Source organism: Mauremys reevesii, unplaced genomic scaffold, assembly GCF_016161935.1.
Source record: "Mauremys reevesii isolate NIE-2019 unplaced genomic scaffold, ASM1616193v1 Contig70, whole genome shotgun sequence".
NCBI lineage: Eukaryota > Metazoa > Chordata > Testudines > Geoemydidae > Mauremys > Mauremys reevesii.
Genome location: NW_024100885.1, coordinates 374,817 through 402,593, shown reverse-complemented (window position 1 = coordinate 402,593; position 27,777 = coordinate 374,817). Strand labels below are relative to the sequence as shown.

General features: G+C 52.4%; 1 protein-coding gene across 1 annotated transcript; it reads right to left on the bottom strand.

Annotated features, from left to right (window-relative positions):
* Positions 1–3,381: 3,381 nt before the first annotated feature.
* LOC120394636 (zinc finger protein RFP-like) lies at positions 3,382–27,777 on the bottom strand. The gene is made up of 7 exons (XM_039518884.1): positions 27,355–27,777; positions 21,752–21,847; positions 19,734–19,964; positions 18,070–18,092; positions 13,856–13,971; positions 12,169–12,201; positions 3,382–4,079 (listed from the first exon to the last, which is right to left on the bottom strand). The coding sequence occupies exons 1-7, from the start codon at positions 27,769–27,771 to the stop codon at positions 3,553–3,555; spliced, it is 1,443 nt and encodes a 480-aa protein (XP_039374818.1). The 5' UTR covers positions 27,772–27,777; the 3' UTR covers positions 3,382–3,552.

Here is a 27,777-nt window from a genome sequence, read left to right as displayed (position 1 = left end):
TGGGAAACTCATTTCAATGGGAGTCAGGTGCTTAACTACCTGTCAAAACCTGTCCTTTCATTGTTACATAAATGCCACATCCTGCAATTGACCTGAGTGGGAGACCCACTGTACATTGTGGGAAGTGCGTAGGCCAGAATTTAAACCCCAGCCCATAGGTCACAGCCCCAGAGGGAACTGGGCCCAGTGCTCTGAAGGAGTCTGACACCCCCGCCACAAGCGTTCTCACTTGTGTGAGAACATCTCACCCCACTGTGTCTCCTTCTGTTCTTCATCTCCTGTCCCCCTCCCATGTGGTCTGAACCTTTCTATATCCCGTACGTGGTTCTCTGCTGCCTGAGTCCAGGGGTGGCTCCAGGCACCAGCACGCCAAGCGTGTGCTTAGGGCGGCAAGCCGCGGGGGGCGCTCTGCCGGTCGCCACGAGGGTGGCAGGCAAGCTGCCTTTGGTGGGTCCGCTGGTCCCGCGGACACCCTAAAACTCTCTCTCCGAACCGACATAAACACTTTAATCCCTCCCTCTTCTCCCAAAGAGAAAGTTATTCATTTAAAAAAACAGTTAAGACTGTCAAGTGACAAGATACCTAAAACAGCTAATATGAAGATGCATCAACACAGCTGTGTGTTGGGGGAGCCCAGGGCTGGGCTAGCAGCACCTGCAGGTTGGGTTTGAGGGGCACCAGCAGAAGTGTGGGGGGAGCCCAGGGCTGGGCTAGCAGGGGGCTGTGGGTTGGGATTAAGGAGTACCAGCAGAACTGAGGATTGTGGGGGAGCCCAGGGCTGGGGGAGCCAGCTGGGATTGAGGATTGTGGGGGAGCCCAGGGCTGGGGGAGCCGGCTGGGATTGAGGAACATCAGCAAAGGTGGGGGGAGGAATAGCTGGGAGGACAGAAATGGGGGGACACAAACATGGGGGACATATGAGGACTGACATAAAAGGGCAAGAGAGACCAGGGGATTTATAGAAGAGAAATGAGGGAGACGTCAAAGGCAGCGAGAGACGGGAGCAGTGTAGGAAGAGGGGGTGGGGGGGGTAAGCCCTGTGTCTCCTCAGGAGACAGAGAAACAGGAGAACCCCTTTACCACAGGCTGGGGAGGGAGAAAAGAAGAAGCCCCCAAAAATGCCGATAGGTGGGAAGAGGCTCACAATTTGGGGTGTGGGGACAGCTCATTCCATACCCGGTGCTGGGCACAGCAGAGGGGCCTCCCGCAAGATCCCATGGGGAACAAGAAACTCCTCAGCGGTGGAGGCAGTCGGTGGGGCTGGGGGACCAGGGGTGGCTCATAAAGGGTCACCACAGGCTGAGACTCACCCCAAATCCCGAGGGGGCCCATTTCATATGGAAAATAAGCAACATTTCCCTGAATGATCCCCCCCACAATTCCCATCTCCTAAAACCAGCTCTTCTCCCCACTTTCTGAAGAACGTTGGTGAAATCCTGGGAGTTTTTCCACTGACGTTAGTGGGGCCCAGACTTTATCCTTTCCCATGTAGGAGAGGGAACGAGAGACAAGAACAGAGAGAGAGAGACCCTGAGACAAGGTCACCTACTTACCGGGCTTGGAGGGATTCCAAGGGGGACCCAAAATCTCCCCGATTCCTTTCCCCTCTTTTAGGGATCGGCCAACAGGCTCCACTCTGGCCCCACATCCGCCATTATCCTCATGAGACGTGTCGGTTTCTAAATGGCACTGGAGCCTTTTCCTGCTCGGCACAGACTCTGAGTTCAGGTTAGAGCTGCCCTTGGCCCGCAGCTGGGCTGGGCTGGGCGGGGAGAGACACACGGTGGAGGACTAAGGGCCTTTCGTCTGCCCCGATACACCCCCCTGCAGACTTTGATTCCAGGTGGAGGGGAAAGAGATAAAGAAATAACTGGGAGAAGAGAGACACCCCATGGGAGCCCGGCCCAGCAGCCCTGGATTTCCCATTCTGATGTGTCCCAGTTCAGACGCTGGCTCCAGCCCCTGCCGCCCAGCTGGGATTAGCTGTTGTTAATTATCATGTACCCGTCATGTACCCCTTGCACCCACCATCACTCTGCCCACACAGCTCGTTAGCTTAGGTGAAGGTTGATAAATGCCATTCACAGCTACGCTAAACCCTCCCACCCCTCCCGAACATGAGACAGCTCCGCGGCCGTGGCGAGCCCCCAGGGGCCGGTCCCTGCCCAGCTCACCCTCCAGCCGGAGATCCCGGCGCAGAGCGGTGTTTTATAGCAATGCTGCTCCTCCAGCTTGTGGCCATCCGGGGGCTGTGCTCCTGCAGCTGGCCCCATCTCCTGCTTCTTGCAATGCACAGCGGCCTGCCCACCCTGCCCTGAGCGTCCCTGCAGAGCTGGGGAGGAGGGGAAGCAGGGACCCATGGCCGGGATTCTCTGAGCAATGGGGGAGAACCAGACTCAGATGGGCCGGGGGTGCTGGGGGAGGGGTGCAGAAGAACCAGGCCGCGGTATTGTTGTCAAGGTCCAAATTTCTTGGTCACGTTATAGCCCAGGTCCAGACTCCACAGAAACGTTTCCCACACGATGCTGTTCATACGTAAATAAAAAGATTTCGTGCTCCGTTCAATAGTGTCTGGCGGTCTGGCTTTGGCTTGCAGTGCCCCTATTGACTGCTCCAGAACATGGCGGCGTGAGGAAGAGTTGTGGGATGAAAGAAGAGGCCACGTAATCTACTGGTCAGGTTTCAGAGCGGTCGCCGTGTTAGTCTGTATCAGCAAAAACAGCGCGGAGTCCTTGTGGCACTTTAGAGACCAACACGTTTATTGGGCAGAAGTTTCGTGGGCTAAACCCCCTTCATCGGCTGCACGGAGTGGAACATACAGTGGGGAGGTATAAACACCCAGCACGTGAACAGAGGGGAGCTGCCGGACCGAGTGGGGGCTCAGTGCTAACGAGCCAATTCAATTAAGGTGGAAGTGGCCTATTCTCAACAGTTGTCCAGACTCAAACGCTGCCCCCCGGGCGCTTAGGAGCTCGTCAGTCCGAACCCCCCACCCAGTGTCCTGCTAACGCAGCTGGAAGAGCCGCTGAAGGGGAGCAGAGGACTCCAGTCCTGGTCTCTGATTGGGGGAAACCTGGGGGGCCCGACGGGTCCCCAGCCTCTGTGCACCCCAAGCCACGGGGCAGGACGTTGTCTGTGCAGCTGGGTCCTCCCTGCCCAGCTCTGCTTCCCCTGCGACACCTGCCCCTGATCTCCTGGGAACCTCTCCTGCCTGACGCCTGGTTTGCCCGCCGGTCTGTTCCCCGCTCCCCTCCCCGCAGCCCCTTCAGCCAGGCCTCCCCCCCCAGTTGAGGGGTCTCTCCCTGGCCCTCGGCTGGGTCCACCCTTCCTTGGTGGGACACCCCCCCCCACTCCACACAGAGTCGGCCTCCTAGGAGCAGAGACCCAGCCTAGAGCCTCCCACAGACCTGCACAGCCATAGAGCTACGGGGAGAGCGTCACCCCCCCTTCAGCCCCGTCTGTGTGGGGGCAGACTGGCTGAGTCCTCCAGGCCATACAGATCAGGGGGGTGGGGGCTAGAGGAGCCTGTTTCATGGGCACAGACAGGGCACCTCAGGGACACAGCGTGAGCCGCGCACTAGAACCAACAGCACCGAAGAACGGGCGGATTCTCTCCCCGGCGAAAGAGGCCGGCGGGAAAGTGACGATCGGGTCCCCGGTACCAGCATCAAAAATCGACACCTGCCCCCGTTCATAGTCCAGATACACCCGGATCCTGCGGGGCGCTGAGCTCGGGGGGAAGGGGATGCTCTGTGCAGGGGACATGTGAGCCCAGTACTGATCCTCCCTGCTCTCCACAGCCCAGATACCCCGCTCAGGGTAAAAGCTGATCCGTCCTTTCCTGCTCACAGACTCCCTGGCCACCCCCACATCACAGACTCCCCTCCCCACCTCCACCTCCACCTCCCAGTAGTGTCGGCCGGAGGTGAATCCCTCACAGCCCAGCACACAGGGCGCAGGGTCAAATCTCTCAGGGTTGTCGGGCAGAGCCTGCCTTGTGCATCCCAATCTCACACTTTTCCGATCCGCAGACACGATGAGTTGGGGATGGGCCGTGTGTGGATCCAGAGTCACGTTCACTGCAGAGAGAGAATCAGAGCGTGAGGGGCAGAGCTCAGCCCTGGGGCAGGGTCTGATCGTGTCAGTGACAGAACCTGCCCCAGCTGGGGAGTGAACCAGGCAACCTCCCCCCTCCCGGATTTACCCAGCTCTGCACGGGGAGCAGCGCTGAGATCTCAGCCCTGGGCCGGGGGGATTCGCACCCTGACAGAGCCAGTTCAGGGACAGAGCGAAAGGATAAGCTCGGCCGAGCCAGGCCCCAGACCCCGAGTCTGAGTCTCAGTGATTCCATCCTTGTGCTGGGGGGGAGACGAGGGGGGTCAGAGGGAGCTGGTTTTAAGCCACCTTTGTCCTTCCTTTAGTCTGCCTGGCCCCTCGCTCCAGGGGCCTCAGGGCTGCGAAGCAGAGAGCAGCCAGAGTGTGATGCCTCCTGTCTGTGCCCCCAGCAGAGCTGCCCCCTGGGGAGAGCGAATCGGGGCGATCGCGCCGGGCCCTGCGCTTTGGGGGGCCCCGCGGGCTGGTGTTATTGGCTGGCGCAGTCGGTCCCAGAAGAGACGAATCCGTCACTTCCACCCTGGACCCCCCTAGGGCCGGCCCTGGCCCCCAGCATGGCCCCAACCCACTGCTACAATAACGGCTGGGGGCAGAGTTGCTGTGCAGCCCCTGTGCCAACTTCACACGGGGGGGGGGGGGGGAGCTTGCACCGGAGCTATTTTCTGGGGACTGTTTCCAGGCACATCAAGGCCCCTTTGCTCAGACAAAGCAGCATAAAAGGGCCTGAGAATCAGGCCGTGGAACCTTTCCCCGCCTGCACCCACCTCTCCCCACCTCGGCGGCAGGTTTGTATAATTTTTGGTGGTGCCCAAAATGGTGGTGCCTCCCCCCCACTCCCACCCTGTAAGCCGATATATATATTTTATTAAATAGTGTAAACATGGACTGGAAGCCGTAAGCATTTAAGTTTCTCCTTATTGCACAATATCACTATCAGAAAAATCCATTGTTGATTATTAGTGGTCCTACAAATCAAGAATTTGTTGCTGGGATAAAATGAATCTACAACGCGTCGGCGCCACAAGATTACAAGCGTCAATTAAAAGCGGAAAGTCAGAAGCAGCTTCAATATACGGTATTATATTTTGTGGGAATGTTCTTAATGTTTTCTCTGAATACTGTGTGGGTGCCTCAGCTTCCCCTGCAAGGTGTCAACTGAAGGTGTTGGGGACAAAGAGATCAGGTGACATCCTTGTCCAGAAGAGACACAAAGGCCAGAGGAGGGAGTGTCAGTTTGGAGCTGGCTGGGGAAATGGGGAGAGGCCCAGAACTTGGGTCTGGGCTCCCCACCCCCCAAGATGGACCTGACTGAGGGGTCCTGTTTTCTGTACCTACAAGCTCTGTTTTAGACTGTGATCCTGTCGTCTAATAAACCTTCTGTTTTACTGTCTGGCTGAGAGTCACATCTGACTGCGGAGTTGGGGTGCAGGGACCTCTGGTTGCCCCAGGACCTGCCTGGGCAGACTCGCTGCGGAAAGCGCACGGTGAGGAAGGGCTGAATGCTCTGAGGTCAGACCCAGGAAGGTGTGAGCTTCTTGTCCTGCAGACAGTCTGCTCCGAGAGAGGAGGCTCCCCCAGAGTCCTGACTGGCTTTGAAGGAGTGGTTCCAGAGCATCCCAGCATCCCCTTCCACACCATACGCTTCCCGGAAGTCCGCACAGGCACTGACACTCCCTCCTCTGGCCTTTGTCTCTTTTCCAGGCATTAGGAGGCCACCTGATCTCTTTGTTCTCCAACACCTTCAGTTGGCACCTTGCAGGAGAGCGGCCCAGGCCATCAGTTGCCCAGAGACAGGGTTTCGGCCATTCTCTGTGCAGACAGCATCACACTGGCCCTCTAGGGCTCTACAACAATCACACCCCCTTTTCCCACCATCTAGATCGTTAAGAAATGCATAGGGGAAACTGAGGCACCACACAGTATTCAGAGAAAACATTAAGAACATTCCCACTTGTAACACCTGTATACGACTAGTTATATACTTTAAAGGGTGTAAAATAATCAAGTATTGTGCTAAACACAATTATACCAGTTAGTAGGGGAAGCAAAAGTGGATGGAACCTGGGAGGCAGTGACCGTGAGATGGTCGAGTTCAGGATCCTGATACAAAGAAGAAAGGAGAGCAGCAGAATACAGACCCTGAACTTCAGAAAAGCAGACTGACTCCCTCAGGGAACTGATGGGCAGGATCTCCTGGGAGAATAACATGAGGGGGAAAGGAGTCCAGGAGAGCTGGCTGTATTTTAAAGAATCCTTATTGAGGTTGCTGGAAAAAACCATCCCGATGTGTAGAAAGAATTGTAAATATGGCAGGCGACCAGCTTGGCTTAACTGTGAAATCCTTGCTGATCTTAAACACAAAAAAGAAGCTTACAAGAAGTGGAAGATTGGACAAATGACCAGGGAGGAGTATAAAAATATTGCTCAGGCATGCAGGAGTGAAATCAGGAAGGCCAAATCACACTTGGAGTTGCAGCTAGCAAGAGATGTTAAGAGTAACAAGAAGGGTTTCTTCAGGTATGTTAGCAACAAGAAGAAAGTCAAGGAAAGTGTGGACCCCTTGCTGAATGAGGGAGGCAACCTAGTGACAGAGGATGTGGAAAAACCTAATATACTCAGTGAATTTTTTGCCTCTGTCTTCACAAAGTCAGCTCCCAGACTGCTGCACTGGGCAGCACAGTATGGGGAGAAGGTGACCAGCTCTCTGTGGAGAAAGAAGTGTTTTGGGACTATTTAGAAAAGCTGGACGAGCACAAGTCCATGGGGCCGGATGCTAAAGGAGTTGGCGGGTGTGATTGTAGAGCCATTGGCCATTATCTTTGAAAACTCATGGCGATCGGGGGAGGTCCCGGATGACTGGAAAAAGGCTAATGTAGTGCCCATCTTTAAAAAAGGGAAGAAGAAGGATCCGGGTTACTACAGGCCAGTCAGTCTCACCTCTGTCCCTGGAAAAATCATGGAGCAGGTCCTCAAGGAATCAATTCTGAAGCACTTAGAGGAGAGGAAAGTGATCAGGAACAATCAGCATGGATTCACCAAGGGCAAGTCATGCCTGACTAACCTAACTGCCTTCTATGAAGAGATAAACATAGAAGATTAGGGTTGGAAGGGACCTCAGAAGACCATCCAGTCCAACCCCCTGCTCAAAGCAGGACCAATCCGCAAATGGCCCCCTCAAGGATTGAACTCCTAACCCTGGATTTAGCAGGCCAATGCTCAAACCACTGATCTATCCCTCCCATTGACTGGCTTTGTGGATGAGGGGAAAGCAGTGGATGTGTTATTCCTTGACTTTAGCAAAGCTTTTGATACGGTCTCCCACAGTATTCTTGACCGCAAGTTAAAGAAGTATGGGCTGGATGAATGGACGGTAAGGTGGATAGAAAACTGGCTAGATGGTCGGGCTCAACGGGTAGTGATCAACGGCTCCATGTCTAGTTGACAGCCGGTATCAAGAGGAGTGCCCCAAGGGTAGGTCCTGGGGCCGATTTTGTTCAATATCTTCATTAATGATCTGGAGGATGGCGTGGACTGCACTCTCAGCAAGTTTGCAGATGACACTAAACTGGGAGGAGTGGTAGATACGCTGGAGGGTAGGGATAGGATACAGAGGGACCTAGACAAATTAGAGGGTGGGGCCAAAAGAAATCTGATGAGGTTCAACAAGGACAAGTGCAGAGTCCTGCCCTTAGGACGGAAGAATCCCATTCACTGCTACAGACTAGGGACCGAATGGCTGGGCAGCAGTTCTGCAGAAAAGGACCTATGGGTTACAGTGGACGAGAAGCTGGATATGAGTCGACAGTGCGCCCTTGTTGCCAAGAAGGCTAATGGCATTTTGGGCTGTATAAGTAGGGGCATTGCCAGCAGATCGAGGGATGTGATCATCCCCCTCTATTCGACATTGGTGAGGCCTCATCTGGAGTACAGTGTCCAGTTTTGGGCCCCACACTACAAGAAGGATGTGGAAAAATTGGAAAGAGTCCAGCGGAGGGCAACAAAAATGATTAGGGGGCTGGAGCACATGACTTATGAGGAGAGGCTGAGGGAACTGGGATTGTTTAGTCTGCAGAAGAGAAGAGTGAGGGGGGATTTGATAGCTGCTTTCAACTACCTGAAAGGGGGTTCCAAAGAGGATGGATCAAGACTGTTCTCAGTGGTAGAAGATGACAGAACAAGGAGCAATGGTCTCAAGTTGCAGTGGGGGAGGTTTAGGTTGGATATTAGGAAAAACTTTTTCACTAGGAGGATGGTGAAGCACTGGAATGGGTTCCCTAGGGAGGGGGTGGAATCTCCTTCCTTAGAGGTTTTTAAGGCCCGGCTTGACAAAGCCCTGGCTGGGATGATTTAGTTGGTGTTGGTCCTGCTTTGAGCAGGGGGTTGGACTAGATACCTCCTGAGGTCCCTTCCAACCCTGATATTCTATGATACTCTAAACTGACCACCAAATTTAAGTTGCGTGTTTTTCTCCTCAGGTGAGGACTCTGGGGTGGGGCTGGGGATGAGGGGTTCACAGTGCAGGAGGGTGCTCAGGGCTGGGGCTCAGGGTTGGGGTGCTGGGGGCACAGGCTCTGGGGTAGGGCAGGGCTGGGGATAAAGAACTTGGGGTGCAGACAGGCTGCCCCAGGGCTAGGGCCAGAGAGGACTCCCCCTCCACTGGCAGCAGCAAGCTCCAGGGGAGAGACCCCTCATCTTCCCCCCCGCCCCATGGTCACTGCACATGCTCCTAGGGCCCCTCTCAAGTCCAGAAAGCCCACTCGCCTCCCCTGTGGTGGGTACCGGGGGATGGGGAGGTTGCCATCACGTGTGGCCTCCCCTGCTGCTGCCCCTCACCATAGCCTCACTGGGGATGGGGCTGCCCCTTGCCCAGCGTGGGGCAGGAGTGGGGACTGCAGGGTGGTGTCTGGGGGGGGGCAGGGTGTCACAAAATTCACCCAAGCCCCAGCTGCTCAGGTCTAGGAAGCTCCCCTCCCCAGTGGTGTAGCCAGGTTCTAACATCAGGGGGAGCGAACACGTAAAAAAAGGTGCCACCCGACATATCCAATTACTAATCAGGTAGTAGGGTTTACAGTGCTATAACAAGAGATTATGCTATGACCATTATCCAGTCAGCTTGCCAGGGCCGGCTCCAGACCCCAGCGCGCCAAGCACGCGCTTGGGGCGGCATTTTGTCGCCAGGGCGGCAGCCGGCTCCGGCGTACCTTCCGCAGTCATGCCTGCAAGAGGTCCCCCGGAGCTGCGGGACCGGCGACCGCCAGACCGCCCCCCTGCGGCGCGCCGCCCTGCTTGGGGCGGCGGGATTCCTAGAGCCACCCCTGCAGCTTGCACACTGCTATTTTGAATTAGTGATAATTCACAGAGAGAGAAAGAAGGAAGCTGAATTTAGAGAACAATTATTGACCAGGTTCCTGGTTATCCACCAGCCACTTTGCTCCAGTCCATAGCACAAAGCACCGTAAACGCAGTAGAATCTGGCGGCCACACGCAAAACCCGGAGCCCAGTGCTGGCTGCCTGGAAAGGTGCCGATTTTGGAAAATGTGCTCAGAGGGGAGCGTCCGCTTCTCCCTTCCCCCCCACTACGCTACTGGGTGGGGGGCATGCTCCAGGGCGCGGGGGGATGGCATGGGCCGGTGCCCACTCCAGGCAGGGCCAGGGGAGAAATCCAGCTCCAGATATTGGTGGAGCACAGCCCCCAGCCCTCAATATTCCTGGTGCTCCAGCACCTGGAGCCCATATAACCTGCCACCTATGCCTGCACCCACCTCTCCCCACAGACGTGATCAGAGACCCTGGCAGCACAGGAGGCTCCCAGCAGATCACAGGGAATCCAACGTCCCCCGTCCAATGATGCAACTCGTCACACCCCGTCTCCTTGCAGAGCCCCCTCCCGCCTAGCAAGCAGCCAGCTGAGCACTAGAAACCTGCTTTTAGAGAGACCCCACCGGCCCCCCATGACTGTGTGTAGCTGCGGGTGGGTGAGGACACCACACACTCACTGAATGGCTGCTCGGCTTGTGCTGGCCTATCGGGGACTTTCCAAACCCCACACTGCCGGCCCCACGGCCACGCAATGGCTAGTACAGTATTGCCGACGTCAAGGGATCAAATCTCATCAGACTGGCCCAACAATCAGGACATTTTAAAGGATTCTGTTGTGGTTTTTAGCTCAGTCTCTTGATGTTTGAACCCCCCTGGCCCCTCCCCAGGGCTGCGTATGTGACAGTCAGTGCTGCCCACTCATGTCCTGGAGAAGGGGATTTTGGCTCCTGCTGCAGGAGCTCTCACCCCCCATCTGCCCATCTCCTGCCCAGCAATTAATCCTGTCCCCAGCCCCCATCAGTTCTGTCCCCATCCGACCCCCTCAATTTAGTCCCCCAGCCCCCATCATCACCCCCATCAGTTCAGCAGCCCTCCCCCACTGCCCTCAGTTCACCCTCCCAGCACTCACCCTCTCTGCTCAGACCCCACCAGCAATACAGCCCCCCCAGCCCATCAGCCCCCCCAGCCCATCATCCCCCTGCTCACGTCAGGCCCCCTGCAGCCCCCAGGCCATAATAAAGCCTCCCAGCCTCACCTCTGCTCCTCCTGGGGCTCTTCACCCTGCCTAGGCCTGGGGGCTACAGTGGGGGCCCCTCTCCCACTTCCCAGGCTGGCAGGGGAGCAGCCGCACTGGGGTGGTGACAGCGGGAGCCCCAGCCACGCCCAGGGCACTGACAGGATTTCTAAGTAAAATTCAGCCTCATTTTTAGAGCTCTCAAATGTCGGGGTTTTTTTTCATCCACGGCTCTATGGTGAGATCATGAGTGAGGCTTAATTTTACTCAGAAATTGCATCTCTCTCAGTTAATTTGTGCGAGTTGGCCTGTCTGCGAACAGGTGATGTCTACCTAAGCCCTTCTGACATTTTTAACATTTTTTCTTTTGACCTATAAAGTAGAGAGAAAACAGAAATGTCTATTTTTGTATGTTGGATTTTCCCATTCTTCACTGTACCACATGTGCATTTGCTAATACTAATAATATGGCCAGGGGATGTGATGTATGCGCATAAAGAGTTCTGAGAATGAGGTGAGATGTTCCTCTCTGATTTGCCAAAAGGCTCATTTTTAAACTCTTAGATCTCTGCGGAGATCCACTGCTCGCCCCCTCTCCCGCACCCCAGCCCATCTGGGTAACCCAACCGCTAGTTACAAATTCTAAATTCTAAGAGAGAAAAGAATCGATTTTTCTGTTTTTAGGCAAGATCTGGGCAGCCACCAGGAATATGTTGCTCAGCTCCTGTCAAATGCAAAATTGAAACAAAACCTGAACTATGGCGCTGCCAATGAGCCTCCATAATTCACAGGAAACTTTTCACTCCCTGTAGTGGGGTGGTCACCCGCTCCTGCCCTGAGGGGCTTAAACCAGCCCAGGAGAGGGCTGTGGCTGGGGGCGAGCAGCTCCCAGGCTGATTGAGGAAGTGGGCACAGCTGGCCCTTATAAAAGGGCTGTGAGCCAGGCAGTCAGTCAGGGAGTCTCCTCTAGCTGTGGAGGGAGACGGGCCTGGCTGCTTGGGAGCGTACCAGGGTACCTGATGTGGAGCAGGGCTGGGGAAAGGCGAGAAGAGCTGGGGAGCTCCTGCCTGGAAACCCCTCAGGCTGCCAGCTTTGGGCAAGGCAAATAGGTACTGGGGTTGCAGAGGGCAGCCCAGGGGTAGGTCGAGGCAGTGGGTCCAAACCCAACTTGCCTGTGATGAGTGGCTGATACACTGCAGTCTGCCCCAGTGAACGGGGGCGAGATGGTGACTGGCAGTAGACTTATACTGAGGTGAGGTGGGGATAGGGGGTTGGGTGTTTCCCTGGGTGGGGAGACCCAGAAACTGTGGGGGTACTGCCAGGGGCAGCCCCCAAGAGAAAGGGGCACCAGGGTCTGGGAGGGACATGGGGGCCAGCGACAGGTGAGACACTGGCCGGCAGAGGGCTCTCTGGAAGCTGGTGAGCTAATTCCCTGGACAGCCAGCAGGAGGCGCTGTGGAGGTGAGCATTGCATCATTACACTCCCCTTTGAGAAATTTACCTTTGTCCAACCGCTGTCTGGATGAGAGTGAGTCTAGAGGAAGAAATGGGTGAAAAAGACGAAATGTCAGGTTGTCGTGTTTAGGGATATATTCACATTGTTAATGTTCTAACACGAAAGCAAAATGAAAAGAAAACAAACTTTATGAAGTTCTAGTGAAGGAGGTTAAGTGCAATTCAGACCAGTACAAACCATTCCACACCTCACTAAAAATAACCCCAACCATTAAAAACTAAGGACACGACCTAAGGTGACATGACAGACCCAGAGATGTTTTACCAGCAATTACACACCTGTGGCTGGCCCATGACAGCTGACATGGGGTCGCAGGGCTGGGGCACTGGGGCTGTTTAGTTGAAGGGTAGCTGCTGGGGCTTGGGCAGAGGCCTGGGCTGTGGGACCCTGTGACGGGAGAGGGTCGCAGAGCCCAGGCTCCAGCCCGACCCCGAACCTCCTGAGCCGGAGTCAGCGGACACGGGCCAGCCACAGGTGTTTAATTGCTGTGTAGACAAACCCGCGCCCACTCCCAGAACCACGGCCCCGTCTTGGCCCCAGCTCTGGGGAGAGGGGGCAGAGATGGGGGTAAGGGGGGTACCAGGTAAAATGTTTGGGGACCACTGGCTTTCAGCTCCCCCACTTGTAAAAATTCTTCCAGCGCCACTGCCTCTGCAATCCCTGCGCGGCTGGAGCCGCGCACGCCAGCTCGGCCTGCTGCGGGGGGGGGGGGGGGGGCGCCCCGACCCTCCACACCCCCTCTTTGTCCCCCTGTGGGTGAGTGGTCAGCGACTGATTTTTTCTGTGGGTCAATGGCCCGTGACAGAAAAAAGGTTCCCCAGCCCTGCTCTGAAGCAAGAGAGGGACTGTGCTGACACCGGAGGCCTTGCAGACAAACAATCCAAACAAACACACTCCAGAAACAGTGAATTCAGCAGGAAGCTCCAGCTCAGGTTAACGTTCCAGGGCCGCCCAGGGGGTGGGAGGGGCAAGTGGGGCAATTTGCCCCAGGCCCCGGGCCCTGCAGGGGCCCCCACGAGAGTTTTTCGGGGCCCCTAGAGCAGGGTCCTTCACTTGCTCCGGGGGCCCTGGAAAACTCTCGCGGGGCCCAGGCCCCCGGAGCTTCTTCGCTCCTGGTCTTCGCTGGCCGGGGGGTCCTTCCTCTCTGGGACAGAAGGACCCCCCGCCGCTGAATTACCGCCGAAGCGGGACCCGCCGCCGGAGTGCAGCTGGGTCTTCAGCGGTAATTCGGCGGCGGGAGGGGGGTCCTTCCGTTCCGAGACCCGCCACCGAGGTGCCCCAAAGACCCCCAGTGGGGGCTGCACTTCGGCGGCGGGTCCCGCTTCAGCGGTAATTCGGCGGCGGGGTTTCCCAGAACGGAAGGACCCCCCCCGCCGCCGACTTACCGCCGAAGCGGGGCCCCATGCCGCCGAAGACCCCGGGCCCCCAGAATCCTCTGGGCGGCGCTGTAATGTTCACAGCTGCTAGGAAAGGAAAACCCCCAGGGAGTCTGAATGCAGGCCGCTAACCCAGTGTGTGTGGGCCGTACTGAGAGCTGGGTAGGGAATTCATAGCTTCCAAATGATTAGCTGACTATCTCCATCCACAATCATTGTCCCTAAGATATTTCCCCAGCTCTGTCAGTTATCAGTGTAACATAGGTGAGAAAATTCCCCAGGTGACTGGTTATTACCTTTGAATTTCTTCACTATAGTCTCCAGAGATGCATTTCTTTGAGAAGATTCCCAGAGTCTCCATTTCAGGTCAGAAGAAAAGGCCCCTGGGTTCTGAAACTTCTCCCTCTCGCATCTGAAGAACAACCCAGTGTTACTCGGTGTGGAGTTCGTTCATGTTTGTGTTTTACTAACATGTATTTTACTCTAGTGAATGGCTGTAGCTCAGCAGACCCTGGAGGTTAAATTCTCTGTTGCCCCAGGAACAGGTCCAATCCCAGCTTGGACACTACAAGCTTCCCCTTCATTCTGGTGAGACCGATACTGGAAAACTGCATCCAGTTCTGGTGTCCCCATTTTAAAATGGACGTTGAAAAAGTGGAGCCGGGGCAGAGAAGACCCACAAAACTGATGTGAGGGCTGGTGAAAATGCCTTGTCCTGAGAGATCCCTGGCACTTGAGTGTGGGGTATAAACACTGTCATGGGGAGAACAGACTTGGCACTAAAGGGCTCCTCAGTTTAGCAAACAAAGGCACAAGGACCAATTGCTGGATGCTGAAGGCAGAGAAATGCCCATGGGAATCAGACAGACATTGTTAGCAGTGCGGGTGCATTAACCATTGGCAGAAACTGCCCAGGGAAGTGGTGGATTCTCCATCTCCTGAAGGGGCACCAGAACAGGGGGGCTGTGACCCCATCATTTTTAAAGGTGGGCGAGCTCTGCTCTCTGCCTGGGTACCTGCCTGAAAGGTGTGTGATGGGGGAGGGGCAGAGAGGAGTGAGCAGGGGGTGGAGTCTTGGGGGAAGAGGTGGAGCAGGGGTGGGGCCAGGGTTTGGGCACCAATGGCCCCCCCACTTCTAGGCAGCCTAAAGGTAATAGGTAATAATTGGAGATCTTCCAATCTCCTAGAACTGGAAGGGACTTTGAAATGTCATTGAGTCCAGCCCCCTGCCTTCACTACAGGACCAATTGTTGCCCCAGATCCCTAAGTGGTCTCTTCAAGAATTGAACTTATAAGCCTGGGTTTAGCAGGCCAATGCTCAAACCACTGAGCTATCCCTCCTGCCCCTACAGTCTCAGGCGTTACTGTCTGTTGATGTCGGTAAATCAGGACTGACTGGCTTTCTGGAAGGTGCTTTAGTCAACACACTTCAGGATTTAGTCAAATACAAGTTTCTGGGCTGAACACAGGAATAACTGGGTGACATTTAAGGACCTGACACACGTCAGCACCAACTCTGTGGGTGCTCCAGGGCTCAGCACCCACTGGCAGCAGCACAGATCAGCTTCCCCCCACCCCCCTTCAGTGCCTCCTGTCCGCTAGCTGGCCCTGCCGATCAGCTCCTCCCACTGCCTCCCGCCCACCGGGGATCAGCTGTTCAGCAAGGGGCTGGGGGGAGGGGGTGGACTCGGTGGAGCAAGGGTGGGAAGAGGCTGGGCAGGGCAGGAAGAGGCAGGGTGGGGTCTTGGGGGAAGGGATGGAGTGGGGGCAGGGCCCAGGGCAGAGTGGGGGTCGAACATCCCCGGGGGAATGAGAAAGTCAGTGCCTGTACAGTGATATACAGGAGGTCAAATGTGATGCTCTTACAGCCCTTTCTGGCCTTCAACTTTATGCATTTATGAAACTCAGTAATACCATGTGGCAATGAGTTCCATGGGTTAATAATGAATTGTGTAAAAAATGTATTTCCTTTTCTCAGCTTTACACTAGTTGCCTTTCAGTTGCACTGAACGTCCCCTCGGTCTTGTACTGTGAGTGTGGGAAGCAGGATCCCCTGACGTATCCCGTACACAACTGAAGGGAGATAATTAGCGACAATCCTTGTGGTGATGTAGATGCCCATTATACCAGGACCTGGAGTGAGACCCACTATCCCATTGCAAAGATAATTTATGTTCTTATTTAGCTCTTTGGATACATACGATGGTCAGTCCACTAGCTCCGGGGTTCTCAGCTTACAAGGCCAGTGTGTGTCCACCCCGCACTGAGGGACGGCAAACGACTGAATGAACCTGCACTGCCCAGGGAGCCGGGAGCAGTGGGAGTCGGTGCAGTTCTGGGGGGCAGGGCTGGAGCTGGGGGGAACTGGCTGGCACCTTCTATTGCTGGTTTGTCAATGGCTGGGGGATGAGCCATGTAACACGGCCGGGCGGGTCCCTGCCCGTAGGTGTCTGTCTCAGCGCAGGGCCTGTCAGGCCTGTAGCTCGACATCAGCATCACGGGGCGAGAGGCAGCCCAGGCTGGGGATCTGGAGGGCTCAGCAGTGCCACAGGCCAGGCTGCTCCCCGGGACCCCGTCGCACTGATGTAAATCTCCCTTGTGGCCAATTAAACCGATTCCTCCTTGTTCTGCCCTCAGGGGACGTGAAGAACAACTGGTCACCGCTCTCTGCAGAGCAGCCTCAGGCAGATCTGGAGACTGTTATCAGGCCCTGCCTCAGTCTCCTCTTCTCTAGACTGAACACACCCATTTATTGCAACCTTCCTCACAGCTCGTCCATTCTAAACCTCGGGTCACTTCTGTTGCTCTGCTCTGAACTCTCTCCAATTTCTCCACGTCCTTCTCACAGGGCGGTGCCCAGAACTGGACACAGTTTTCCAGCTGAGGCCTCCCCGTGGCGAGAAGGGGGAACAACGTCCTCCTGTGTCTGACACTGACACTCCTGTTAACACACCTGTGCTGGGTGCTCACCGCACATCAGCCCCCGGAAAGGGTGAAGGAAGCAGAGAACGAGGAGATTGGGGAGACAGGCCACACACGGGGGGTTCAGGCCAGAGCAGTGACCCCTGGCTGGACGATGAAGCTCAGCTGAGCAGGTGGGGGCTGGGCTAGTGCAAAGCCAGGAAGGTGGCAGCAGAAATGGCTGCAGTGAGGAGTCTGCAGCCCCCCTGTGCACTCGACAGGGCAGGAGGGGACCCAGGCAGAGAACAGCCTGCTGGGAGCCGGGCCTGGGGGAGGGAGTGTTAGACTCACAGGCCAGAGGGGGCTGCCAGGGTCATCTGGTCTAACCCCCGTCAGAGAGCAGGGGGGAGACGAAGGCCTGTGGGAGGGGACAGGGGAGCAGCCCAGGGAGGGAGCAGACGCTGCCTGCATGTGGCAGGGTCCCTGGGCTGGAGCCTGGAGCAGTGGGCGGCTCGAGCTCCCCACCCAGCCCCGGCTGGAGCGGCATTGCCTGGGCAGTGGGGCCAGCGAGACTCTGCCCCCCACCAGGGGAACCATTCAGTGACCTGGCTGGGGGCTGAGTCACACAGAGGAAGCTGCAGCTCCTGGGGGGAGAGACGAGGCTGCAGAGTGAGAGAGAGACAACGGGGGAGAGACGCCAGGGGAGGGGTTGGCCCTGGAAGAGCTAATCCCCAGAGCAGCCAGGAGGGGGCAGCACCTGCCCTGTGGTGAATACAGCACCTGGGACAGCACCCCACAGTGACATCTGCCTTTTTCACAAGAGCATCACCCTGCCGCCTCCTTCACTGTGTGACCCACTGCCACCCCCAGAGCTTTTCCCGCCGTCCTGCTGCCTCCCCAGTGATTCCCCATTTCCTAGTTGTAGGTTTGATTTTTCCTTCCAACGTGCAGCACTTTGTCTCCATTGAATGTTCCCTTCAATTGATTTTAACCCTTCCTCCCTCCGCCCTGTGTCTCTTGTGTCTATTTAGACTGGAACCTCCCTGGGGCAGGGACTGTCTCTGTCTGTGTCTGTGCAGCACCCAGCACTTTGGGCCCTGGTTTTGCCTTGAGCCTCCAGGCGCTGCCATAGCGCTACTGATAACAGCACGTTATAAACTCCTCAGAGCAGGGAACGTCTCTGCCATCGTATCTCCTGCCACACCCAGCACACGGCTAGAGCTCACTGCACAATTAGAAACAATTAATAAACAGCTCATTGAACAGTCATCAGCTGGCCATGACTTTCCATCCCTACCGACCTGGGTGGAGTTTGGAGTCTATGACCTAGAAATGAGAGACCCATTCTCCATCCCTGATCCTGAGGTCTCCGTTCCACCAGCCACACTACAAATAACACCCCCGTCTGTGGGTCAATCACTCTTTTCTCAGGCTGCTCTATTCTGGAGTCTGGTCACAATGACAACAGCCCCGAGATTAGATGTAACGGAGGGAGATTGGGAACCAGCCCCACACTCTGCACTGCTGGGCTGCGGGGAGCCAGGTCTCATGTCCAAAATCCCTTCCCTGCTCTGGGAAGTGAAAGGGAGAGTGAGAAGGAGCCACCTACCTGCTCAAGGTGCCTTTGATGTCCTAGAGGGGAGAGAGAAAAGGAAATTCAGTCCCAGCTCTCACACTAAGGATCCCTCCTGCTCTGGTGGGGACTCACTTGGTCTTCACAGTTTGAGGTTCAAAGATAAATTATTGGTTATTTATTAACGCAAACCAAAACATTCAATGTGCAGCATTTGTTCTTTCGGAGAAGTGCTCTGACTGCAGGATGTGGGCCCAGGAAGTTTGTATAAGGAGGTACACAGGCTCTTTGTGTAGTGACATTTGCATAACCAGCTGGCACATGGAACCCGAGGGCTCAGTCTTGCGATGTGCTGAACAAGGATCTTCCTAACACTCACAGGTGTGGGGAAGATCCCCTCCTGCAGACTCCAGTGGGCCCAGAGGGAGGGATGTCCCCATGCTGTGCTGCCCCCATGCTGTAAACTCTCCCCACTCACCCACAAACACTCTGAAGGCCCATCCTGTGGGCTTCTTGACATGCACAGGAAGGTGGGGCTGGGTGAGAACAGTGGGTGTGGGGTACAGAGTAGCACAGGGCCAATCACTGTCCTGCACCCCAGGTTCAATGCAGGAAACCTGAGGAGTGAAGAATGCTGCCCACAGCAGATACTGGTCACAACAAATATTCTGAATCTAGATATCAGCTAGAGAAGTCCAGGATGCTACGTTTTATTTCTCGTCTTTTTTTCTTTTTCTGCTAGTTAGAGGCATTTTTTGAAAAATAAAATCATCAGAAGGTTTTCGGAATTCTAACGACTACTTAAACTTTCAGGCTACCATAAGTAATGAACAACTTCCCTATCTAACTTCAGTTCTGGCAGAGAAAATCGTCACAGCCTCAGACCCCATGTATCAATTTTAAGGCCAATATTTTCCCTTTTTGTGATATGTAGGAAAAGTGGCAAAATCAGGCTTTAAATGGAATCGTAGCTTCAATCGTAGCTATTTCCATAATTAAACAATGGTTCCATCTTTAATCTTTTGGTGTTAGTGTTTGGAACACAGGAAATGCCAGACTGGCTCAGACTGGACGTCATCTAATCAGTATTCAGTCTCCAAAGGTGGACAGTGCCAGATACTTCAGAGGAAGGTGTAAAATAATCTACACCCCACATTCTCATCCTTCTCTCTAACAGTTAGCGATTGGCTGAAGCAATGAAGCATGAGGTTTAATGTCACTCTGCGTATTCTTGTTATCTGTATAAATATCTGATCACTTTTGAGTTTTGCTAAATGCTTGGTCTCAGCAACATCTGGTGGCAATGAGTTCCACAGTCTAATTACGTGATTTGTGAAAAAGCATTCTTTGCATCAGTTTTGATTTCTTCACCTTCTAATTTTATTGAATTTCCCTTTGTTCCTGCATTATGAGACAGAGAGAAGAGAGTTTGGAGTCTGTGATTTTTGGAGGAGTTTTCTCCCAGTAGAATTCAAAAGAAGAATTTATTTTAATTTAGGGCTCGATCCAATGCTCATTGTACTCAAGAAGTAAATTTCCATTGACTTTACTGGGCATTTTATCAAGCCCTTAAGGAAAAATAATGTATATTGTAGCAATACTGTATGTTCTGACCTTTCACTCCTACACTCCAAAAGTGAAGGGTTAGGAGACTTTCTTGCCCTGAGAAAGGTTCTGGGGTGTTTCTAACACCGTCTCACCTGCAGGAATTCACTCGCTGGCTGCTGGCACTTCTGCTCCATCTCACTGATCAGGGAACTGAAAGAGGAGAGTTCCTCAGATAATTTGGCAACATACTCAGCCCTCCCCTTTTCAATTTCCTTATTCAGCTCTTCCAGCTGGGCCAGCAGGAGTCGCTCTTGTTCCTCCAGAAACTGGCGCAGTTGCTGAAATTCAGCCACAATCTTCTGCTTCTCAGTTTGTAGCTGTTTCTGAAATGACGAGATACGAACAGGAAAATCACAGGTCAAGGACAAGACTACGGAGTGAGTCATGGGACATTTTATAAACCTATGGGATATTTTATGCATGAGGCAGCATGTCATTGCAACGCCACGGAATTTAACTTCTGATATTTTATGGAAAACATAGTCTATGCTCAGTAGACAGAAGATTTTCCAATAGATTTTCAAGAGTCCTAACTGGTGTTTAGAATATGAATTTTTCTTGCATGATTCGATAATCTATGATCTGTGGCTTCTAGAAAACCAGATCCTTTCAATAACAGGAAGCACAGCAGGTGTGGGATTCAGAGCTGACTGGCAAGGATTATTTTAGTAGAGGAAACAGTAGAACCCAAACTAAGAAGCGCTAGACTTGATCTGGGGAACACAAGCTGTCTACAAAATAGAGAGAGACATAAAAGGGCATTTAAAAAAAAAGTACTACAATTTCAGCTCTATCATTTGGTCTCATGAGTTCTGAAAACAGTTTTCGATACATAAAATTTGGCCCACCATAAATCTTGGATTTTAAGCCACAAGGGACCTTGAGCACAAATTGGGCTGCTGGGAAGGCCCCTTTTTACCCATGCAAATCTGAGTTTGCAGGTTGCTTAGGACTGAGTGCATGTGAACTGGACAGAAGCCCACCAATTCATGGTGTTTCGGGAGCACTCTCTGGCCCCGGATACCTGAGGAACCAGGAAATCAGACCAGATCTGGACCCACATCTTCTCCATGGCAATGTCTAGCAGCGATACCATTCCGGGCCTGTTCCAAAGCTCACTGAACTGACCCGGAGTCTTTCCAATGACGTCCTTGTGCTTTGTCTTAGGCACTAAGTGAACCTCCTCCTCTGGGGCAGCAGATTCCCAGAGCAGCTGCACTGATTGGCCAGCTGCGGTTCTCTCTGTTCAAAGTGCAGCTGACCAAAAAAGTGGGGGGTGGGGGAATTTGCAAAAATAATTGAAATCTCAAAGTTGTTTTCATTTCTCTGTTTTGAAAATGGAATTTCTTTTGATTTGTTTGAAGAATATCTTGAAATAATTTTTGAAACATGTCACATTTTTTCTTTCTCCCTTTTCCCAACATGGAAGAAAATAATGTTCATTTCCCCCCATTTTTCTTTTTAGTACGTCCTCTCTGTACCTCCTCAAAAGAGCTCCCAGTTTTGAAAAAGTGGCAAAAAGGAAAAGGAAAAACTAAGGGGAAAGAATGGGAAATTATTCATTTTAGTGCGCTCAGTCGAAAAAAGGGCTAAAAGAGAAAGAAAGAGATAAAAAAAAGAAATATGAACATTTTTTAAAATTTCAGCTTTTTAAAAGCCAAATGAAATTTCAGTTTGAAATGACACAAAAATGTTTGTTTTATTTTGAAATTTTCTGTCAAAAAATTAAAATTTTGTTGCAAGTGACTTTTTCCCATGAAAAAAGTTGTTTTCTACTAAACCCCTTTTCTCTGCTGGAAGCTTTTTCGGTTGAAACTTTTCAACCAGCTTTAGTTGAAAGACTAAAGGAGAAACTACTGTTAAGTAAACAAATTACACTCGAATTATCAGAGTTTTAATCATCCAAATATTGTCACTTTCTTTAATGCTGCATTTTCCTGCTGACTCTCAATTAAAGCAGAACAGTTTTTCTTTACAATGGGAAGAAAGAAGTGATCATCTTTCACAGGTGAGAATGTGTTACTCACTATTCCTCTGATGACACTCAGACTAAACAGTGGATTGATAATGTCCCTGTGCACATTTGCTTCTGAGTAATAACGGCACCTACCAGCAGTTCACGGCTTTTATTTTCCCCACTCAATTTAAATGTCAGAATCTCTTCGCTCTCTTTCTTCAAACTCTCCAAATGGCTCCGAATTTGTTTCTAATTAAAGAAAAACTGGTTTAGTTTTGGTTGTTTTTGGAGGATTTCCCCCCATTTCTTTATATTTGCAAGAATATCAAATACATAATAAAATGGTGGGTGCTCTAACCCCATGACTATACAGTCAGTCTCACACTTGTGGTCTCTCTCTCTCTCTGGCCCAAATGACTCTTTATCCCCAGTGCAATAGCTTCTACAGTGGGGAGGGAGGGAGCCCCACACCACACTACCCGTGGGTAGGTCACTCCCCTGAGAGATGGCAGATCCCTGTTTGAATCTCTTCTCCTCATCAGGTGGAGTTGGGACTTGACCCAGTGTTTCCTACTTCCCAGGTGGGCACCCTAACCCCTGGGCTAAAAGTTAGGAAGGAGGCTGCCTCTGTGTGTACCAGCTTGTGGGGCCTGAAGTGGCAGGTGTGTTCAGAGGCCACCTACCAGGTTGGGCCTCACCCTCTACCTGGGCAGCCGAACGCCTGTCTTCCTCCAGACTGTGAATCGCTCTAGGGCTTAGGTGGGATCTCGGCGTCTGGATGCCTAGCGGGAGGCAGCACTGCAGGGTGCGTGCCTAGAAATATAGGAATGGTGTAAAAGCTGGAATGAGCCAAAACAACATTTTAGTCACTAAAATTGTTGCAAAAAACAGCAGGTGTTTTTACAGACAGTTAAGAACAATATTTTAGTGATGAGAACAGACTCATAACACATTGTGCTCCTGGGGGAATTCAGTGCCGCTGCGCAATGCAGGATTTTGCAGAAATTAATGTTGGGCCCTGAAAATTTCCTTTTTCCCCACAGAAATGGGCTGCAGAGATGTTGGCCACCACTAGGGGCTGCTGGACTTGGCAGAGCCCAGATCTCAAACAGAGACAATCCCTGGGGGAGGGAATGGGAGTGTTCCCAGCAGCTGCTGCAGTTGCCAGCCCGCTCCGAGGGCAGGAAGGGGGCAGCAGCAAGCAGGAAACTCCGCGCAAGCCGGGACCCAGCATGAGGCTGTTTCTCCTTCTGGGTCCCTGGGCTCTGGGGGAGACTGGCTTTGAGTGTCTGCGCCGGGGGGAACCTCCCAGCTGGGCTCTGGGGGAGACGGGCTCTGAGTGTGTGGGCCGGGGAGGGCTCCACAGTTCAGCTCTGGGGTCGGAGGAGGCAGAGAAGCAGGAACTGGGTTGTTGTTGGGGTTTCTTTAACTCTCTACCCCGGGGGAAATTGTGTGTGTGTCTGTATTGTTACAGACAGACTTGCTGACAGGTATTTTGAAATAAATTACAAAAATAATTGAAACTGGTGTGATTGTGTCATTTTGAGAAATAAAATTTGCAGAATTTTAAAATATTGTGCACAGAATTTTAAATGTTTTGGTGCAGAATTCCCCCAGGAGTAACATTGTCACTAACTCATTGTGGCTCAAAACCATATTTTAAACACCAATAAATAAATAAATAAACCCCCAAAGACCTTGGGGACAATATTTTACCACTGAGAACTGATTCCTAGCACGCTGCCATTAACCCGTTCCAGCCCAGAGCCAGTTTTTAAACACCAAGAAGGACCTGGACACATGGTTCCGAAGTGGCCCAGAGGGTGAGATGTGTAACCAGAGCACGTTGCCTTGTGGACAATATTGTACCACTGAGAACGGATTAACAGCTGACTGTCCTTAACCTCTTCCAGCCCAGAGCCAGTTTTGAACGCTAATAGGAACCAGGAATACACAGTTCCGAAGTGGCAAAGGGACAAAATTTATACAAATAGCTCATTCCCTTGAGGACAGTAGTTTAGGATTAAGAACTGATTAGCAGCACACTTTTGTTAACCCATTCCAGCCCAGAGCCAGTTTTTGTACGCTAATAGGGACCTGGAACAATCGGTTCTGAAGTTGCACAGGTGTAGGAAATTATTACATATTGTACATAGAGATGAGAATACATAATGCTAATGAGAGACCCAGGTAATTTATCTTTGATGGGGCATTCTGGGTAACAATTAGCTTTATTACTAAAGCCGCACAGGACACATGGTTCCGAAGAGACACAGGAATGGCATTTTGATAAATAAAATTGGTTCCAAAAAGAGCAGATACTGTGGCAGACACTTAAGAACAACATTTTAGTAACGAGAACAGACTAATCAAACATCACTATTAAGCTGATCTGGCCCAGAACCTCTTTTTTAACCCCCAAACGGGTCCAGAACACACAGTTCTGAAGTGGCTCATGGGACCAGAATTGTTGGTGTCACTAGGCATGACTCTAGGTAACTCAGGAGGGTGGAAAGCCATAAGTGTCAATAAAGCCTTCCTGTAGTAGGCCTAAATGAACTAAAGTCACTCCATGTCTGACCAAAGTGCTTCCATGTTTATGTTTGAACTTTAATCAACCTAACAAGCCAGTAACCAAGAATGGAATGTGTAGCAGCTAGTTATCAGTGCAACCCTGATACCAGGAGGCAATAATAAGGCCTGCTTGCACCTGGCTAAGAGGAGGGGGAGAGGGCAGAATAACAAATCAGAGGGAGTAAAACAAAATAACCGGTCAAGAAAAAGTCACTAACGAGATGATTTGTTTGTTGCCAAGTATGACTTAACTGCTTAATGTAATTGGTACTTGCATGATGTATTTGCTATAGAAAAATAGATGGGAGGGGGAAGAAGGGGGGTAAGGGGGAGGAGTGTGGGGGGTAATGGGAATGCGTAGCTGAAATCATGTATAAGAAGGGAAAAACGGCTTGTATCTGTGTGCAGGATTTGAGATTGCTATGTCTCCCTTGCACCTTATTTGGGCTCAAATAAACTTTGTCTGCTTCTCCACCTTGGTGTGTTTATTGGAGCGAAGCACACCGGGCAACGAACCACTGTTGCTGCCTCGAGCATTCTGTGCCGGCAACAGAATGATACGCATAACACAACTCACTGAGAACAACGCTATCAGGGCCGTCCTTAGGATTTGCGGGGCCCTGCACAGCATTATTAAACGGGTGCCCCTCTGCTCCACTGACGGCGGTCCCCAGCCGGCGCTGCTGACCCCAGTGTGTCGAGGGGGCACAGCCACCACCCCCGCGCCCGGACCCCCAGAACCTCCCCCCCCATTGCTGACACACACCGGCAGTAGCTCAAGACAGGCTTCACGCTGTCACATGGGGGCTGCATCTTGCCAGAGCCCACGGCCCTCCTGCAGCCCCTCGCCACTCCTGGCTCCCCACGGGCATTGTGACAGGAAGTACCAAGCAGTAACAACAACAACAACAACAATACGTGTGTGTGCGCATGACAGTATATGTGTGAGTATGTGTGAGAGAGAAAGAACCTCTGTGTGTGTGTGTGTTGGGGGACTGTGTGACAGTGTGTGTGTGTTGGGGAGTGTGAGACTGTGTCTGTGTGACAATCTGTGTTGGGGGACTGTGACTCGTGAGAGGCCGAGTGTTTGTGGGTGTGAGAGTCAGTCTGTGTGTGAGAGACTCTGTGTGTGTGTGTGTGTGTGTGTGTGTGTGTGTGTGTGTGTGTGTGTGTGTGTTAGGGAAGTGTGAGAGACAGTGAGCGCACTGGTACTTTAAGTCCCCCCCCCACTCACGAGGAAGTTTCACTTCTCCTGTCCTGGCCCTGGTCTGGCCCCCGCCAGAGACGGAGTGGTGCAGCCAGGCAGGGTGCAGGGAGGGACTCTGCTGCAGGCAGCGGTGGGCTCCCCGGGGCTGGGGTGGCAGAACTGAGCCGGCTGAGGAACGAGTGAGGAAGGGGGCAGGGTTGGGGTTGGGGAGAAGCCCAACGGCCCAGCACAAGGGAGGGGGCAGAGAAGAGAGGAGCCAGCTACGGCCAGCGAGGGGAAATGGTGCCCCAAATTTTCCAGTGCCCTACGCAGCCGCGTGTGCCGCGTATGCCTAGGGACGGCCCTGAACGCCATCCCACGGAAATCCTTTTCTGAACCCACCTTCAAGTGCCAGTTAATGGCAAAAAATAGCTTTATTTTTTCTGAGGTGGCACAAGGGACCAAAATGATGCACACACAGTGGTGTGCCAGCTGTAAATGCAAGCCTGCATTGCATGCCCGACTGCCTGTGCATTGTCTGACTGGCCCCTGCAGGCTGGGTCCGACACGCGGGATGATTCCTCCAGCCCCGATGTACAACACTATTTTGTTCTTCTCACAGCAGGACCTCACACACAGTGCATGCGAGATCATGTTTACACCGCATGGAGGACGCCATTTTGGACTGCCTAAGGCATGTGAGTGGTTGCCTGGCTTGCTAAACCTGTCACGGCCTGCGACTGTACACGCCATACAACTAACTGAGAACAACACTACAGGAAACCTTCGCTGAAGCCACCTTTAGGGGCCCGTTCCAAGCTCCATCCGGCTTTATAAAGAAAACTGCCCAGAACACTCGGTGCCGAAGAGACACAAGGAACAGAAATATGCCAGAAACATCTTAATAAATGAAATTGTTGAAAAAACAGTGGATACTGTGGCAGACACTTCAGAACAATCTTTTATTAATGAGAACTGACTAGTTACACGCTGTTATTAACCCTTTCGAACTCAGAACCTTTTATTTGAACACAGAAAAGGACCTGGAACACACGGTTCCAAAAGCGCTCGGGGACCAAAGTGATTCACGTAATACAACTCGCTGAGACTAATGCACTAACGCAGAAAACCTCTTCCAAATCCAGCTGCAAGTGATGGTTTCAGGCAGTAAACGGCTGTATCAGTAAATCCGCCCAGAACACTCCGTTCCGAGGCAGCACAGGGGACAAAAATGATACTCATGATACAACCGAGACTAATGCTGGGCTACAGAACACCCCGACAAACCACCTGTTCAACAAACAGCTTTATTAACAAAAGCACCCGCAGACTCCGCTCCGAAGTGGCTCACGGGACCCAAATAAATGGAAATGGCTGGAATGGCATTTTAATAAAAACAACTCAGTGGAAACAGTCAGACAATAATGGGAACGTTACTGTAGTCATGAGAGCTGATTAACAGCTGAGTGTCATTAACCCATTCCAGCCCAGAACCATTTTCAAACCAAGGAGGAGCCTGAACAGTCAGTTCTGAAGTGGCTCACACCATCTTGTCAACTGTTGGAAACGGGCCATCCTGATTATCACTACAAAAGTTTTTTTTCCCCTCCTGCTGATAATAGCCCACCCTAACTGATTAGTCTGTTAGAGCTGGTATGGCAACACCCAGTTGTTCATGTTCTCTGTGTATATATATCTTCCTACTGTATTTTCCACTCCATGCATCAGATGAAGTGGGTTTTAGCTTTTCCACTGCATGCATCAGATGAAGTGGGTTTTAGCCCACGAAAGCTTATGCCCAAATAAATTTGTTAGTCTCTGAGGTGCCATAAGGACGCCTCGTTTTTTTTTTAAACAATGTGTTATGTCTGTTCTCATTGCTAAAGTATTGATTGTAAGGGTGTCTAACCGTATCCGCTGGTTTTTGCCAAAATTTATTTTATTAAAATGCAGTTCCTGGCTGTTCCAGCTTTTACACCGTCCCGTGATTTCTTACCTTGTAATTCTCAGCAGCCTCCTCTATGAGAACCGCAGGGTGTCCTTTGTGATCTTGGGACAGATGGCAAACCACACAAATGAGTGTTTGATCCTTTTGGCAGAAGACTTTTAAATTCTCCTTGTGTTTTTCACACACAGTCTCAACGTCTGGTTCTTTTGTTAACTCCAGTGTAAGTTTTCTGGAAGCTTCTACAATATTCCTCAGCTGTCTGTTTGGTTTGAGGTTTCGCCGGGAGAAGGTTTCTCTGCACTCAGGACAGTGGAAGTCTGTACTCAATCCTTCCCAGCACTGAGTGATGCAGGCCTGGCAGAAATGGTGCCCACAAGCTAGAGACACTGGGTCTTTGAAATAATCTAGACACACTGAACAAGTCAGTTCAGCGAGGAGCAGTTGTGTTGGAGTCGCAGCAGCCATGGCTGC